The sequence below is a fragment of the Empidonax traillii genome, unplaced genomic scaffold, assembly GCF_003031625.1.
Source record: "Empidonax traillii isolate 1590-97213 ecotype Southwest subspecies unplaced genomic scaffold, ASM303162v1 scaffold1240:size150306, whole genome shotgun sequence".
In the NCBI taxonomy this organism is placed as follows: Eukaryota; Metazoa; Chordata; class Aves; order Passeriformes; family Tyrannidae; genus Empidonax; species Empidonax traillii.
The window spans coordinates 80856-98152 of NW_020956433.1; the positions used below are offsets into that span (position 1 = coordinate 80856).

A 17297-nucleotide genomic window follows, 5' to 3' on the forward strand; every position below is an offset into this window, starting at 1 on the left:
AGGCAGATGGACCAACCCACACTTCTACTGTGTCTCGCTTCCCAGAGAGTAGGTAGGCTTCCCTGCTTTGTTTATTGAAGTGCCTGTGTTTTCAAAGACGACTTGTGTTGTATTTAGAGCACAACTCCTTAGCAAGGAGTTGAGTTATGTGAAAGATTCTGCAGCTGCAGAGTAGCAGGATGCAGACACCTACCCCATACACAAACCAGCTTTCCTGCATACTTATGCATATGTGTTTATTGATGATGAGGATGATGATATAAATCCTTCTTTCATTTCTCCAGGTAAATTTCCTCATCTTTATCAGAGTTATATGCATCATCATCTCCAAACTGCAGGCTAATTTGATGTGCAAAACTGACATAAAATGCAGGTATGTCTTATGGTGGTCTGGCACTTTTCATGCCCATCAAAACAGAAGTAGACAAGAAGGTACATGACAGGATTGGATTGACAAAGGTGGTTAAAAATCACAGCCTTTGAGTAATGCACAGGTTTGGTGTCACACATTGGTATGGCTGCTTAGTCAATCCCCAGCAAAGCTTCAGTGAAGCCAGGGCAGGTATTATAGCTGTGTTATTGATAAACAGCAGGCTTGATGTCTGTCACTTTACAGTCTTCCATTAGACTGGATGAATATTAATTAAGCAGATATTTTTAAAATACATGCAGCATTTGCAAGTACTAGATGTTAAAGTCGTTGAAAGCATCCAGAGAAGGGCAACAAAACTGGTGCAAGGGTTGATAGGAATGTTGTGTAAGGAGAGGCTGAGAACTTTTTGGCTCATTTAGTTTGGAGGAAAGGGCTCTGAGGGGTGATATCATTGCTTTCTACAGCTCTCTGAGGAGGGAAAGTGGAGAGGGTAGAGCTGAGCTCTTCTCCCTGGTATCCAGTGATAGGACATATAGGAATGGTTTGAAGCTGCACCAGGGGAGGTATAAACTGGACATGAGGAAGCGTTTCTTTACAGCAAGGGTGTTCAAACACTAGAACAGGCTTCCTAGAGAGGTGGTCGATATCCTAAGACTGTCACTGTTTAAGGGGCATTTGGACAGTGCCCTTAATAACATGCTTTACATTTTGAACAGCCCTGAAGTAGTCAGACAGTTGGACAAGTTGGTCATTGTAATTATCAAAATTAAAGAAATAAAAATGGAAAAAAAATTTTAAAAAAGGATAGAAATAAAAGGTTTCACTTTGAGAAAGATAAGACAGGGGTCATTTTCAGTTTTGCTCCTTGTTCTTCATGCCAGTTGTTATTGGGACAAACTTTCAATCTTGAATGCATGAGATGTTTCAAGAGAAATGTCAGGGTTATCACAGAAATGTTTTTGTTTTTCAGGCTTCACCCTATCCATGTCTCTATTCTTCCTGTTATTTAATCACCTTGCTAAGATTCATGGTTGCATCCTTCATTTCTGCATCTTGAAGAATAATTTTGTATTGCAGTCTGAAAAACAATGTAGGAATAACAAGTCAGCTATTGAATTTTCCAGTGTGGAGCTACATGCTGTGGTAGCTGGACTGCTACTGGCACTGGACTTAGAAGGCTGCAGCATTGAAATACTCAATTTCAAAATTGCTAAGCTAGACAAAGCATGTATTTTGGAACATTCTCATCACAGTATAGAGTTGCCTTGTATGTTACCTACCTGCTTTACCTCACATGAAATTTTGGAAATCCTAGTGCATCTTTAGAGCACAAAGCAGAGAAAAGGACTTCTTTTAATGAGCTTTGTTTTCAAACCTCCTTTTTTTTTTTTCTTTTAATTTTTATTTTAATATGTTTGACCTTTATTTGCCAGGATAAAATTTGTGGTGGTGTAAGGGGGGGATTTTCTGGTTTATTTGCCAGGATAAAATTTGTGGTGGTGTAAGGGGGGGATTTTCTGGTCCTTATGGCTTGAACCCATTTAAAAGTCTGACTGTAAATTTACCCTGTATATTTACAAAGGGGGAAAAGCCTTTGCCCTCATGACTTCTGCAGGATGGTTTGATGCAGGTGAGCCATTTCTCAGAGGTGCATTTTGATACATTTCTACATTTTACATGTTCAAAAATCTGCTGTGTAAACAGAAGGGTTTTATCAGGAAAGAGTTTACCCAGAAGAGTTTACCTTCTTCACCGATGAAGCCTATAGATTTGGTGGCCTGTCTGGAGGTCAGTGGTTATAAGTAGAAGTTTTGGAGCAATCTTTTACTTCTCATGATAACAAGACCAGTAATCAGAGATTCCTGTATTGGAATTCTTTTCCCCCTTCTCTTCCAGTGAAAGTCACTGGAAGAGGTGTTGGGCAGAGGAAAGACAGAACTGCTGTGCTGGAATGGGTTATTTTAAGCAAGGGCTAGTCTATGTGGCCTAGAAAGTTAGTAGTTCACATATGTATAGAAGGGAGAAAAGTGTTTTGCCAGTCTGTCTTTCACCTCTCTCCTGTTGCCCACTCATTAAATGACAGCGAGCTCACTGTTCAGTATGGCAGCAAACCCCTTTCCTCTACAGAAGGACTGGAGTTGTGAAAAAAAGGGGATTTTGCTTACCCAGGAATCCTTTTCATAGGACTTTGCATGGCTTCCTTTTTATAGGCAGAGCTCTCCAAGTATTCCATCTAGAGCAATTAACTTTGATTAAATAAGCAAGGGGATTTCTGTACACCTACACAACTCCTTATTTTTACCCAGGTGGTGTCACCAGAGCCAATTCAGCATCAGGCTCCCACTTCTCTGTCTCAGGCAGGTGGTGGTGAAGCACAGCCTCTCTCACAAGGCTTGCTGGTAAGCTGCTTGTTTAAACAAGCCGCTTATCCCCCGAAGCAGTGGTGTGCCTGGGTCTACTAAGAACTACATTTCTGCTTATCTGTATGTGTAAACCTGTTTAATTTCAGTAGCTGCTTTGATTCGTCATCCTTTGGTCCTTGTGTATCAGGGACATTGGCAGGCCAGGGGGTGGGCTGGCAGGAAGCTTGCACTTGCTGTGGGATAACCTCAAGCAGCAGTACAGGATGGACACTTACTGGGGAGAACGCTGCTTTACAGAAGACCCAGGGAAGCTGGGGGAAAACAGGTTGAATGTGGTTCAGCAGTGTGCCCTTGTGGCAGTGTAGGCTGACTGCACACTGAGCTGCACAACCAAGGGCAGAGCCAGAAGGTCAAGGGAAGTGACTGATCCCCTCCCTTTAGCACTTGTGAGACTGCTTCTGGTGTCCACCTTGAGGCTTCCCGGTATAAGAAAAATAATGTGTCCCTTGCCTCCAACCTCATGGGTCTTGCATGAGTTTTGCACCAAACCAGTTCAGCAGCTGGACCAGGTCGCACAGGAGGAAGTGCTGCAAAATGGGTTTATTCAGTCCACAGAACAGAAGAGTAAGTAACGATTTAAGTGCAGTCTTCAGCTAATGCTGGTTATACAGAAAATGGAGCTGGAGAATTTTCAGAGGGTCACGGTGAAAGGACAAGGGTAGAGGTCACAAATTATGGCAAGAGAAATTCCAATTGCATCTCAGATGAAAACAAATTCACAGTCAGAGTGGTCTGACACTGAAGGAGAGGCCAAAGGTGGTGTGGAGGACCTTGGAGATATTCAAAACTTTGCTGGACACAGCCTTGAGTAACCTGCTGTGAATTGGAGTTTGACCAGAGACTTCCAGAGGTTCCTTCCAACCTGAATGATTACATGATTCACAATAGCAGCCAGTAGCCCTCAGGCACACAAGATCTGCTAAGTACTGACAAGCCCTGCTAGATGAGTGATTTCATATCTACTGAATTGTTGTGAGATCTTGATAGGTTCTGTGGCCCAGGAAGCTCCCATGTGATGCTCAGGCATCTTTCATTATCCTGTTGGGTGTTGTCTATCGAAAGAGAGTTAAGGATCATTCTTGTGATTTTTTTTTTTTCCCCGTGGTTGTATCCCTTGAGCAGTGCTTTCTCACATGTGAAAAATGTTTATTTCAGGTTGGTTTGTCTTCTTTCCTTTGCTAGCTGTGTCTTTGAACTTGCTGTTTAAATCATGGAGCCATCACTCACTTTAACGCAGCTTAATTGCCTTGACAAAGTGCTCCACAGTTACAGGTAGTTACAATGAAGATTTAACACACCACAGAGTAGAATAGCAAGTACTCCTCCCTTTGCCAAGATACTTTTAAAATGCTGGAATTATTGATAGATTATTTCTTTCAGGCCATCAACAAAGTAGGTTTTGGTCATCTTTCCCAAATTACAGGTGGAGAAAAAGATACTCAGGAAGACATCACAGGTGCAAGAAAGCACCACATGGCCTACTTCTGAGTTTGGAAGATTTTCCAGGTTAAATACAGCGGGGTACAGAGAGGAGCTCTCACCAAGAAATGGTCTGCAGTGAAGGGGTAGGGGCAGTTAAATCATATGGAAACTTACTAAGGTTATTTTGAGGATTCCTTTTTTTTTCCTGCAGCCTCTGGAGGAGGACCTTGCATCACAAAGTGGTACAGTGACTTACCAAAGTTGACAGTGTGTCAGAAGCAGAATGCAGAAACAGTGATTCCCAATGATCATTTGAATCAACAATGGTCTATTCAGTGGCATTGTATTTTTTCTTTCTCTGTGGTCTTAGGCTGGCCAAGTCTACGTTGACTCTGATCCCGCTGCTGGGGACCCATGAGGTCATCTTTGCCTTTATTACGGATGAGCATGCCAGAGGGATGCTGCGCTTTGTGAAGCTTTTTACTGAACTCTCCTTTGCTTCATTCCAGGTAGCACTCACAGTGTATGCATGTGCATAAGATACTTTTTAGCTGCTATTTGGGGACCTGCTTTCTCTCCATCCATTGCATGTTCCCTGTTCCTTATATTTTTTTCAGTTTAGCACTGGATGTTACAGGATTATGACAGTGAAAGGGAAAGTATAAGGATTAGTTTTTAATAGCCAACTTAATGTCACATACTCTTATTTTCAGTGTCTTGAATTTACTGCAATAAACTGATATTCCTGTCCATATATTAATATTTACTTTCTATGGTTCACCTCAAGGCAGTAACAAAAGTGTCTGTGACTTCCTGTAATTGTATAATGGCATTGCTGAAAGCAAATTTTGTGCTTTCTCCAGTGTTTTTGATACTCCTTGGAAAATCTGTGCTGTGAGAGGTCTACAGCTGTAACTGCATGTGAAGAGGACGTAGGCTTATTGTGACTTTTATTTAACTGTTTCCTTAGGTAAAGGCTATTTTGAAAGTCTCGTTGTTTAAGGAAATCATTATTCCTTTAGTTTCCCTGCACACTCACTAAAACCCTGTTTATCAAGCACAGAGATGTATTTAAGACCTCTGTGAATTGCTCACTTATGAAGTGTTTATAGCTTGAAACCAGGTAAGGAAAAAGAAGGAGAAAGGAATCATTTAACAAAAATAACAGGTTGAAAAAAACAGTAACTCATTTTTCCTAAGATGATGTGCTTTGAGACATAGTTTGGTCAAACCTCTCCTCTGCCATCAGAGCTGATAAGGGCCAAAGATTGTCTCCACCTTTCAGTCTTACCATGGACATGCCAATGTGGAGCCTCTAGACTTCTGCTGTTTTGTTTGGCAAAGCAAGGAAACTGCTCTGCTGACTGTTCTTCTGGTTTTTGTTGATTTCAGGGGCTGATGGTTGCAATTCTTTACTGTTTCATCAATAATGAGGTAAGAGAGACACCATTTGTTCCAATTTGCCTTATCAGCATACAGTGTAGGAAAGGAAAATTGAAAATGGTCTTGAACTGCTATATTGTCCTTTTTTCAGAAGTTTCACTTTTTTTTACAGATCCCTCCCTGTACAGCTGCACAGGATAACTCAAGAGACAAATGTCGTTGGAAGGAATTCAGGCAGTATAATTTAGGGTTCCTATTTGTAGATGTGGAATCTCACAAATTGTCTTGCGTACAGTTGTACAGTTTGGACTGCTGGAATCCTTTTTAAAAGAATTATAGGTGCTCTTCTAATCTGTCTCATAGTGCTTCTTATTTCCTTGTTTTGGTGAATGTGGGAGTGGAGCCCTTTTTATTCTGTGAACTCAACTCCACTGACTGTTGAAGCTGGAGAATCCTCATGGCTTTTGCTGTATAGTTTGCTTTCATTTGGTTCCCCTGTGGCCCAGCTCTTGAAGACATTATCACTCTCTCATTAAGAAACTGAACTTCACAGTGTGGTGAGCTCTCCCACAGGCCCAGAAGAAATGTGTCTGGCTTTGAGTAATTGATTGCAAACACCATCTCCTGTGGATTCTGCTGAATCCCAGCCTTGCTGGGTGAGAGGATATAATTCTGTTTCCATATTGCAGGAATCCCTCATGTTACCTTCCAAGTGATTATTACAATTCATTCATTCATTCATCAACCAGATTTGCAAGGGAAGCAAACACTACCCATTCATCAGTACCTTATTAAATTAAATGCACATTAATGTGTTTTACACTCACACTAAATCTACTTCTTACCATGGTAATTCAAGATCACCTATTAAGAGACAGGCCTCATCAAGGAATTGGAATTGGTGGAAAAGTACACTACTTGTGTCATTATGGCCAGGCTGGAGTCAACAGAAAAGCAGCAGGCATCCTGCACTAAGCCTTGCAGGAGAATGTTTACTTTTTTAGCTTGTGGATAAGATTTTGTCTAAGTGAATCTGTTTATTATACTGCTTATGAAACTCAAAGGTAGGTATCAGCAGGCTTTACTCAAGCATGAATTAGAGAATATATGTTTCAAATTTCTTGTACAGCTTTACAGGTGTACTTTAATCGTGACATGCAGCACCGTCTGCTGGTGCATTGTGTATTTCTTTTGATGCACTTTGGCATTTGCTCATACATCCCCTGTGCAGCTGTAGCCAGGCCTCTCCTGAGTAATGTCTAATAATTTCCTACACATGATATGACGGCAAAGTTACATCATAGCCCAGACTCTATTACAAACCTGAAACAGGTAGGCTTGTTTCATTTGAGGGAGCTTACCTGTGTTTCTAAGAGATCCTTCAAATCTCTTGTTACTATAATTCTCTTGCCTGTGTAATACAGTTCCTAAAATCTAACCACAGTGTGCTCAGCTGCACTGACAATCTAGGATGAATTATTCTGTTTGTTCTAGCTCTTGTTAAAAGAAGGGAGTAGGGTTTTGTCAAGTCCACTCATCAGCATCCATAAGATAAATCCATGTAAAGAGTTTGATTAAATAAAGTCTCTTCTATTTCTTTTCTATATGAGAATTTTTTTCCTAAACTAAATGAGAAACTGTTTGTCTTCTGACACACTATATGTGTCCAAAGAATATCCTTGTTTGCAATGTGGTCTATATTTTATTTTTTATCTATCTCTGACTCATTGACTCCTTTTTCCTTAACCATGCAGAATGAAAGTTCTTTGCAAGTCCTGGCGTCCAGATCAAGAGTAGAAATTTAGCTAGAAGTGATATTGTTCTCCTTTTCTAGTATCTACTTCTGGAAAAACACTAGAATATGTTCATATTTAAGTCTTATTTCACCTGAAAGATTCTGGATTTTCTCTGAACTTGTTCTGAAGCAAACGACAGGGTCTCATGAGATTGCCTGTTACCACGGATGTTCTTTGCAAAATGAGATAGGGTTAATGTGACCAGTTTTTCTGCAGTTAATACAGCTTTCTGTAAGAAGTATTTTAAACCACGGACATGCTTCCTTTTTCCACCAGTTAGTTTAAGATGATTCTTTTTCTTGTAATTTCTTTTCATTCTCCATACAGACAACTCATTAAACTCTTCCATCAGGTCCATTCCATCCCATTTCAGACCTAGTTTCCTTTTACTATGATTTGTTGAGATTTTTTTTTTACCAGAATTTAACTTTTTTGTAATCAGATTCCACATTCATTGCCACACTCTCAACATCCTTCCCCATTAGCTGCATTAAGCTTAATCGACTGGTCTCTGTGAGAAGTCTTCTCCACCTCTAACCTTCCATCACCGTTTTTTTCAAATTCTCCTACCTCTTCCCTTTCAAAATACTCTACATAAATATTTTTCTTCTTCCCCCTTCTCGTGTGTCATGGTTTAACCCCAGCAACTAAGCCCATGTAGCCACTTGCTCACTCCCCCTTGGTGGGATGGGGAAGAGAATTGAAAGAGTAAAAGCGAGAAAACACATGGGTTGAGATAAAGACAGTTTAACAGGTAAAGTAAAAGTTGTGCATGCAACTAAAGCAAAACATGGAATTCATTCAGTGCTTCCCATTGTCAGGCAGTTGTCCTCCCAACTTCTTGTGCATGCCCAGCCTACATGATGTCTGGGATGGTGGGATGGGTGGGATGAGAAGCAGAAAATGCCTTGGCACTGTGTAAGCATTTCTCAGCAAAAAAAAAAAAAAAAAATTCTGTATTATCAACACCATTTTCATCACAAATCCAAAACACAGCCCCATACTAGCTACTTTGAGGAAAATTAACTCTACCCAGACAAAATTGGTATGTCATGGGAGCTTTGTTCTTGGTTTCCTTTTCCCTGTAGAGCTTATCTCTGGGAAATCTTACTGATACATGGAAGTTACTAGGATAATTATTTTGCTGAAAGAGCTGTAGGTCTTCTGTGTTGGAGAACTGCCTTTTTGCAAAATAAATCTTGAGCTGTTCCCTTGGTTATGCATTCACATCCGTCTAGGCAAAAGCTCTATTCAGTGCAGACAGCAGAGCTGCTCCCTACCCTTTTCCTAACCTTTGGAGGGAAAATTGATATTCTGTCATACAGAACCATTCCTAAGATAGATCCTCTCCCACAGTCTTTTGTTCAGGTCTTCCATTCACTTTATCTCAATCTTGCAGGCTATTTGTATCATAGCTCTAGCCTGTTATGTGCAGCCAGAGGAAGGACTCATTTCCTCCCTTTGACTGACTTGAAGGTATCTATTTCTATTGCTCATTGACTTATTCTGTCAGTCAGTACATTCATGCTTTTGTTCAGGGTTTGCCTGTAAATCTCTACAACAGCTTTTTCCCAGTGCTGTCTGTTGTTTTCCATGCCTGCAAAAGGTGCCAAGGGGTGGTAATATGGTCAATTCTTCTCCTGCAGACAGTATGGTTCCTGCATTTCTGTCTTTATCTGGCTGTTCTCCCTCACTCTTCAATGCCACGCTGTCCCAGACACACCATCTTTCTCTGGTGTCTTTGTGCACCTTTTAACACAACAACTCCCCCTTACCGTGGCACAACACAAGCTTCTGTCTTAGCATCTTCTCTTCTGACCCATTTGTTTGTGATACCAGAGGGACAGAATCTATTGACAGAAACACAGAGATGCAGCTGGTTCCCATCAGGACAATATTCAATAGAAGGGCTGTACCCCAGAGCTGATAAGCAGTGCTAGAGGTACCCAACAAGGGAAGACAATTAGTTATATAAGGCTTTGCTCCTTTTTTTTTTTTTTTAGGGCTGCCTCTCAGATTCACTATTTCACAGGGAACAAGCAGAGGAGACAGACAGAGAGCAGCTGGTTCCCTAGGAAGTTTCCTACAGACTATGAAGGTTTCAGCAGCCCCAGGAATGATGACAAGTCTATGCTGAAACTGCCATCAACTTATTTAATCTCTTGGTGGTCAGTACTAGATCCTAAAAGGAAACAGAAAGCATCTCTCCATAGAAGGCTCACTTGAGTGACCCACCTGTAGTGAACTTATTTCCAGGCTGAAGTACACATCATAATTAATTGATTACTGTAGTTGCACTCCTGCCTTCCTATCTAGAGTACCAAGTGTTCAATTTTCTGTCCTCTGCCTTACGTGTTAAAAGCTAATGGAGATTCTTACTTTGGTCAAGTGGCAAGAACTTTGCCCATGGAACTGGAAGATATAAATTCTGTTCTTGTGTAGCAGTGAAAAGACCCTGGAAAAACTTCCAAATGAGTGCAGAGGTTACACAGTTTAACCCAGAACCTGTGACTACATCAGTATATTTTGTAGCTTTAAAAAAAAGCTAGTATCTGGAACAAGATACTAGAATTACTATTTAAACTGGAGCAAGTACAGCCTTCAATCTGTTTAATTGTTGTTTTGAAATCTGAATAAATCTTCATTTTTGTATGGAATAAAAAAACACATAAAAATTCAAAGAACGAAAATAATCCAGAACATAGTAATGTTTAAATCAAACCAGAAGTTAGAACGGAACTCGTAAGAATGCCTGTGGTGACAGTATTGAGCAGGAAGCCAATCTTTTCAGACATTTCATGGCTGATAAGCAAAATCAACTTAATTGTTAGTATTGCTAGAGCGCAGAGTACAATCAGTATTGCAGGTGAATACAATTTAGAGTAAAATAATGAAGGTAAGATTTTCTGGTGCATAAAAGAGCTTTATTTCTACAAGTAAACAAGAATGTCATTATTTTAAATGTGAAATACTCTTCAATAGACTAATGAGATAATTGGATAATTTGAAGCAATAATATTGCGGGTTTTAAAGCATATTCAGCTTTACTCAGTAGTGTGGTATCTTTCTTTTCCCCTTTTTTCCCTTGCTCTTTTCTAATGCAAATGGAGTCATTTAAAGAGCTGATGAGTTCTACATTCATTCCTTTTGTTTTCTTCTTTGCTTCTGTTAGGTTCAGATGGAATTTCGGAAAAGCTGGGAGCGCTGGAGATTAGAACATCTGTATGTCCAGAGAGACAGCAGTATGAAACCTCTGAAGTGTCCAGCCAACAGCATCAGTAGCGGAGGCACGGTAGGCAGTAGCGTCTATGCTGCCACTTGTCAGGCCACGTTCAGCTGAGATTTCTGCAGGTGAATCAGACTGAGAACAATGAACTGTATAATATACCTGAAAACCTTTAAATACCCCAGCAAGTGGCTTAAGTATGCCATCTCCAGCAAGAAACTTAAGCATATGATGCTCATTGCCTGCAGCCTGTTGGACAAAGGTTTCTAGGGAAAGCAATCTGCTAATGTAATCATTAGCATCATCAGAGGAAAACATTGATCACGTCTAAAGTAAGTTAAAGAGTTTCTTCCTATTTGCACACAAGGCCTCCAGGTGTCCAAAACTTAAGCATAGCATTGATCCAGTCTGAAACCACGGGGTCAATGGCTTATTACTGTTGAGTAGGCGAGCTGAGTGATTGACTGATTAAATTACAACGATGCAGAATATGATTATTGCCAAAAAATACATTTAGACTTCTATGGGGACAGGGTAAGGTGCTATCACCATTTATAGAAAAAAAATAGTGGGACACAACTCACATTTCAGGGAAGAACCAGTTTTGTAGTAGGAGTTTCCCAAAGTTAAAGTTGAAAAAAATACGTTAACCTGTTTTCTGTGTAGGTGAAGGACAGCATCCTGAAGGTTTATCGATTTACAGCAGGTAGTTTGGTGAACACTTGAACACTTCTGAATGCTCTTTTTAAGCTTCACTTGCAAAAAAAAAACAAAAACAAAAACAAACAAAAAAAAAAACCCAACAAAAACAACAAATGAACCAAACAAACAAAAAAAACAACCACCAAAGCCAGTATCTGTTAAGGGCCTCATCTGCTAGAATTACAGAATTAGGTACACATTGTCTCTGCTGACTTGGATGAAAGTGTCCCCTAAATGCACAGCACTTCCATAATAAGTGGTACTCTCCTTCTTTGGTGGGCACGCAGGGATGGGATAATGACTTCTGCTTCAAGAGAATATTTTCTGTCTAAGCTTTACTCTGCTTCATATGGGTGCAAGCACACAGCAGTCAGCTGGTGGCCACTGCTGGTCTTAGCAGACCTCATGTCATTGAAAAGGTTCACTAGCTGGCATTGTGGGCTCACTTTTGTTTCTCCTCCAGCGTTGGTCCGTTTCTCCAGACACGAGGTACCTGCACTCAGGGGCGGGAAGGCAGCTCTTGCACTGGGGTTCGGGTTCAGAACCGAGGACAGCTCCCACCCGGGGTGGGCCGCCATCCTCCTCCAGAATCTGCCTGCTTCCCTTGAGTGGGATTCAAAACAAAACAAAACAAAAACAAACCAAAAAAAACACCAAAACAAAACAAACCCCACAAAACAAAAACAAAACAAAAAAACCACAACCAAACCCCACTATCCTCTATCCAGAACTCCACGTGCTTTTGTGAGATTAAAACAGAGGGCTCCTGCAGTGACTGCATTTGCACTGCCTAGTGTTCCCCTCCCCGATGTTTACAAGAGTTGCTGGGGAAAAACAGAGGTACCTTTACAAGCAGGAGGTGATCCATTGCATCACTCAATAACAAGCGTTACACATCTTTACTCAGCTGTTATTCGGGCTCCCTTTACAACAGAGAGGCCAAAGGCCAAAGACTAGCCCTGAGATTTCCCTGTTCAGAGACTGTTTAGTAAGTAACTTCCATGGCATAGCAGTTAAGAAATACTTAGAAATAACACACCACCACCGCTACTGCCCCCCCTCCCCCCCAGCCCCCAGTTTTCAAGTCTCTTTGCACTTGCATTCACAGCCCCCATTACCAAGAAAATGGACTGGATATTCTGGGATGTAATTTAGCATTTTTTCTGCCTGAAGCTAGATTGCTTTGCATGGGGTTATTTAATCATTGTGTTAGAATCCGAATTGCCAACAGCGTGGATTAGTTTTGCAATCACCAGGTTAGAATTGAATTAAGAGAGGATGTGTTACCTTCTTCTGCTATAATACTTGTAATTGAGCTCCAGGGAGAAAGTCAGACATGTTTGTAGAAATCCACCACAGTTCTCAGGCTGGCTTATATATGTTTAGCATGCTGGCTTCTATGTGGGCCATTTCCAGGCCTTCCCTCCCTAACATCAGTTGCAGAGCTAACTTTGGAATGAAGCACCTCAGGTTCTTCTGTAAATTTAATAACTAGCTTCTGTGTTGTGTGACCATCAATACAATACTTGACTACCACATGCAGGTGTTAACTGGTATCCTAAAATATAATTAATTAGCTTCATATACGTAGAGAGTATGCTTGATGTTTTTATCTACCATGTACTCTGATGTGCTTTGAATAGGAAAAAAACGATAGTCACTGGTAGGTGAAAAGGCAGCATGATGACAGATGAAATTTGAAGCTGTAGGATAATGCATACTGGAGGGAATAATTTCACTCATTAATATTCAAGAGTGGATACTCGTTTTCCAGGGCCCCACTTAGTTGGGTGCAGACCTGGGAAAAAAAAGTTTCTGCTGCTTGCGCAGCTGTTAGCAAGATGATAATTTTGCTATGACAACAGAAGTTACAGAAGTGTTTTAACTCACTACTATGCTGGGAAAAAAAGTGTATGTAACAAATGAAAGAAGAAAGTCATAGGAATAGAGAGCATTTCCCTGTGTGGTAACAAACCTGCACTTAGTTGCTGTCACAAGATTCTTTCAACAGCTTGACATGCTTTTGAGTTAGTAGGCTCTTCTTGGCCCTCCTAGTCATTTGAGAAGTGAAGTGAGCGCTTTGGGCCCACAATAGCTCCAGCACCAGATGTCAAACTTATCTTGGTAATTTCTGCCTTGTTAAAATACAAGAGAAAAATAAGGTAAAAAAGTGAGATCAAAGGGTTGTGGAGGAACACAAGCAGAGGGTTATGGAGGAATTTTTGTTTCCCTCTCCTACTGAGCTCTCACTTTTTCAAACTTTTTTAAATCCCCCCTAAAAATAACTCAGTGAAAGTTATTGCCACCAAAGCAGAATTACAGTATTCATGTATTTAGAGACAAAGCAAGGCCTCAATGCCAATTTCTCCATCATTCTTTATCTACTTCAGTAAAACCTTTTACAAGCCTTTGTTATTCATGCCGTCTCTATTTCAAAATGTGTAATGTACATTTATTTGGGTAGCATGAAATAAGCAAACCAACACAGAGCACTGGAACAGATTAACTGTGTCAGTTTTTATTTCTTGTGCCTTCCACCTTCATTCTCACTTCTTGTGATAACTTGTTTCATGAAGCATTAAATACAAGAGCCTATAAATCCATCTGGACATAGCGCAACTAGAATTTATAGCAAGTGAAAACTTTATTTCCAGCATTGCTGCTATGAAGTTTTATAATTTCCCAAATCTTACCTTATATTTAATATTTATTTGCATGTATTTCCTTGTTTTAAAAAACACCCACAGAATCGAACTGTACAGGATGTCAGATTATCAACTCCCCATAAACACTACGCTGATGTTTATTTTTATTGTTGTGAATAAAGTTTCAACTCACAAAATTTCATTGTTTACAGGTGTTTTGAGTATCATCTGACTACTTCTTGACCTATAATTAGAATAGTTTTTAAGAATGGAAAGGTTCACAGTTCATGGTTCTTCTGAGGAGACAAAGATTTATATTTGCTAATCTGTGTCCACTACAGCTTGCAGAGCCTATGGTAATCAAAACCAAAATGCAGCATCATTAGCGAGGTTCTGCAGGGCTCCATCTTAGGCCCTGTGCTCTTCAGCCTCTTCATAAATGACTTGGACACAGGACTGGAAGGGACATTAAGCAAGTTTGCAGATGTCACAAAACTGGAGGAGTTGTTTACTCCCTTGAAGGCAGGGAGGCCCTGCAGAGAGGCCTTAACAAATTAGAGGGCTGGGCAATTACGAACCATGTGAAGTTCAAAAAGGGGAAGTGCTGGATCCTGTACCTGGGATGGGGCAACCGTGGATGTACAGAGAGACTGGGGAATGAGATGCTGGAAAGCAGTGGCAAGGAAAGGGACCTGGGGGTCCTGGTCAATGGCACGTTGAATCTGAGTCAGCAGTGCCCTGGCAGCCAGGAGGGCCAACTGTGTCCTGGGGGGCATCAGGCAAAGCATCGCCAGCCAGGTGAGGGAAGGGATTGTCCTGCTCTGCTCTGCACTGGGGCAACCTCACCTTGAATATTGTGTGCAGTTTTGGGCATTGCAATATAAGAAAGATATTAAGCTGTTAGAGAGTGTCCAGAGGAGGGCAATGAAGATGGTGAAGGCCTTGAGGGTAAGCCGTGTGAGGAGAGGCTGAGGGCACTTGGTCTGCTCAGCCTGGAGACTGAGGGGAGACGTCTTTGCATTCTACAACTTTCTTGTGAGGGAAAGAGGAAGGGCAGGCACTGATCTCTTCTCTGTGGTGACCAGTGACAGGACCTGAGGGAATGGCCTGAAGTTGTGTCAGTGGAGGTTTAGGTTGGATATTAGAAGGAGGTTTTTCACCCAGAGGATGGTTGGGTGCTGGAACAGGCTCCCCAGGGAAGTGGTCACAGCATCAAGGATGGTCCTGTGCCGGGCCAAGAGTTGGACTCTGTGATCCTTGTGGGTCCCTTCCAACTCAGCATACTCTGTGCTTTTGTTATTTGTACAGTCAAAAGGAATCTGTAATAATAATGAGAACTCTGAGGGATATTTACTAGAGGATGGTGGAATATGTGTAAATCACAAACTTCTGTGGTTGGCTTTAAATATCAGCATTTGGAAATTATACAAAGGCCCAAGACAGAAGCTGTGAGAGTGCTGTGGAGAGCTACTGAGAGATGTTTAACTACTGAGAGATGCTTAGCAGTGTTAACATATTACGTGGGCTTTAATCTATTAATCTCTTTCCAGTCCAGTTAAATTGAAAACACCAATTCCTTTTGTTTCCACAACCAGTGATGAAACTTGTGGTAAGTCAAGCCTGTGTTTAACTGTTAAATTAGAAAAGACATAACAAAGCAGGATTTGAAGGACCAATTTGTGGGTTTTCTCAGCTTTGTCCTCAGAGGCACAAGTTCTAGCAGCTGCTCTTCACTATGACTTAATGGTTTCACTGAAACAAAGAATCGTTAAGGCTGGAAAAGACCCTTAAGGTCAAGTCCAGCTGTCCACCTAGCACCACCACAACAATCACCGCTAAAACATGTTCTTAAGTGTTCTCACCTGTTTTCTGAACACTTCAGGGATGGTGACTCTTCCACTTTGCTGGGCAGATTTGGTTTAATGTAATGATCTGTATATTAAGAAGAGTGGTGTATCATAAAAGTACACCAGCCAGGAATAAGTTGGAGGTTTTTTGCTTATGTTACAATTGATGAGAACTAATATGAAGCAAATGGGGACTCTGCATGATAATCAGATGTTTGTGTTAGATCAAAGGCATGAGTGCAAACTGAAACTGCAGACTATTTTAGATACATGGACAGTGCTTCTTCGTGTCTTTTCTTCAGACAGAGGGTTCCAGCCAGCACTGCGAAGAGCAGCGGTTGGACCATTCTGTCAACGTGTAGTCAAAAGCTGCGGCAAAGCTCCTGTGGAGCTGAAATGCGCCAGCTGACACGCTGGCAGCCACAGCTGTGACAAGGCCGTGCCTCTCGGGGCCGCCCGACAGCGGCCGCAGCAGCTGCCCGGCCCCCAGGAAACCAGACTAGAGCGCGGCCTTTGCTACGGCTTTATTCGGGACCGGGGGGCGGCGGGGGGCTCGGGGCCAGCAGTAAGGCTCGGAAGGCGTTTTGCATAGAGACAACCCCCGTCTCCTCCCCGGCCGGCCCTTCCTCGGGTCCGTGGGGCGGCGGTGGGGCCGGCCCAGCACTGCGGCTGTCCCCGCCGGGCCGGCCGCTACCTGCCCGCGGCGGGCCGGTAGTGCAGCTCCCGCTCCAGCTGCTCGGCCGTCAGCGTCCCGGCGATGGCGGCGCAGCCGGGGTTGAACACGGAGTAGGCGCTGAGCTCGCCGGGCCGCCGCTCGGCGGGGCCGCGGGTGCCGGCGTACATCCAGTAGAGCAGGGAGAGGACGAAGTAGGGCAGCCCCAGCTCCAGCTCGGCGAACAGCGCCAGCAGCACGGCCCAGAGAAGCACCTTCAGCAGCAGCGGGCGCGCCCACACCGGAGCCGTCGGGGCGGGACAGACCTGCGGAGACGGCAGCGAGACGCGGCGTCAGGCACCGACCGGCCACCGCACCCCCGCCCCGCCCGCCTCGGCGCTCACCTGAGCGGCATCGCCGCCCGGGCCCACCGCGGCCCGCGGTCCCTCGGCGGGCTCTGGAGCCGCGGATACTCCCGGCGGGTCCGCGGGGCGCGGAGCGGCCGCAGCGTTACCGCGGGCTGCACGGAACTGAGCCAGGCGCCGCTCCACGGCCGCCGACATCGCCCAACCGCGCCTGCGCCAGGGCCGTGACGGGTCCGTGAGGAGGCGGGGCCGGTGGAAACAGAAAAAAACGGGGAAGGAGGAGGGCTGGATCAGCACCGTGGGGAGTCGTAGGTGGGGGCTGCACCTCACCTCGCTGCCCTGTATGGATAGTAAAGCTGGCCCACTGGCCTGGAGAAAAGCTGTATTTCACCAGGGATCTCCTCTTGTGTTTTGTTTTCACAGAATCAGTCAGGTTGGAAGAGACCTTGAGTCCAACCTATGA

General features: G+C 42.9%; 2 protein-coding genes across 3 annotated transcripts in view; one reads left to right on the forward strand and one right to left on the reverse strand.

Moving 5' to 3' along the window:
* Positions 1–11393, forward strand: part of GLP1R (glucagon like peptide 1 receptor) — an 88188-nt gene extending 76795 nt beyond the window's left edge. For both annotated transcript variants that reach the window (XM_027906031.1, XM_027906032.1), the window contains 4 exons: positions 285–373; positions 4589–4727; positions 5611–5652; positions 10570–11393. In XM_027906031.1, the coding sequence (XP_027761832.1) occupies positions 285–373; positions 4589–4727; positions 5611–5652; positions 10570–10737 (438 nt within the window). In that variant the 3' untranslated portion in view covers positions 10738–11393. The remainder of the gene's footprint in view (positions 1–284; positions 374–4588; positions 4728–5610; positions 5653–10569) is intronic.
* Positions 11394–15763: 4370 nt separating this feature from the next.
* SAYSD1 (SAYSVFN motif domain containing 1) lies at positions 15764–17039 on the reverse strand. Its single transcript, XM_027906029.1, has 2 exons — positions 16874–17039; positions 15764–16795 (listed from the first exon to the last, which is right to left on the reverse strand). Exons 1-2 carry the CDS (start codon positions 17030–17032, stop codon positions 16508–16510), a joined length of 447 nt encoding a protein of 148 aa, XP_027761830.1. The 5' UTR covers positions 17033–17039; the 3' UTR covers positions 15764–16507.
* Between the last annotated feature and the right edge of the window lie 258 nt (positions 17040–17297).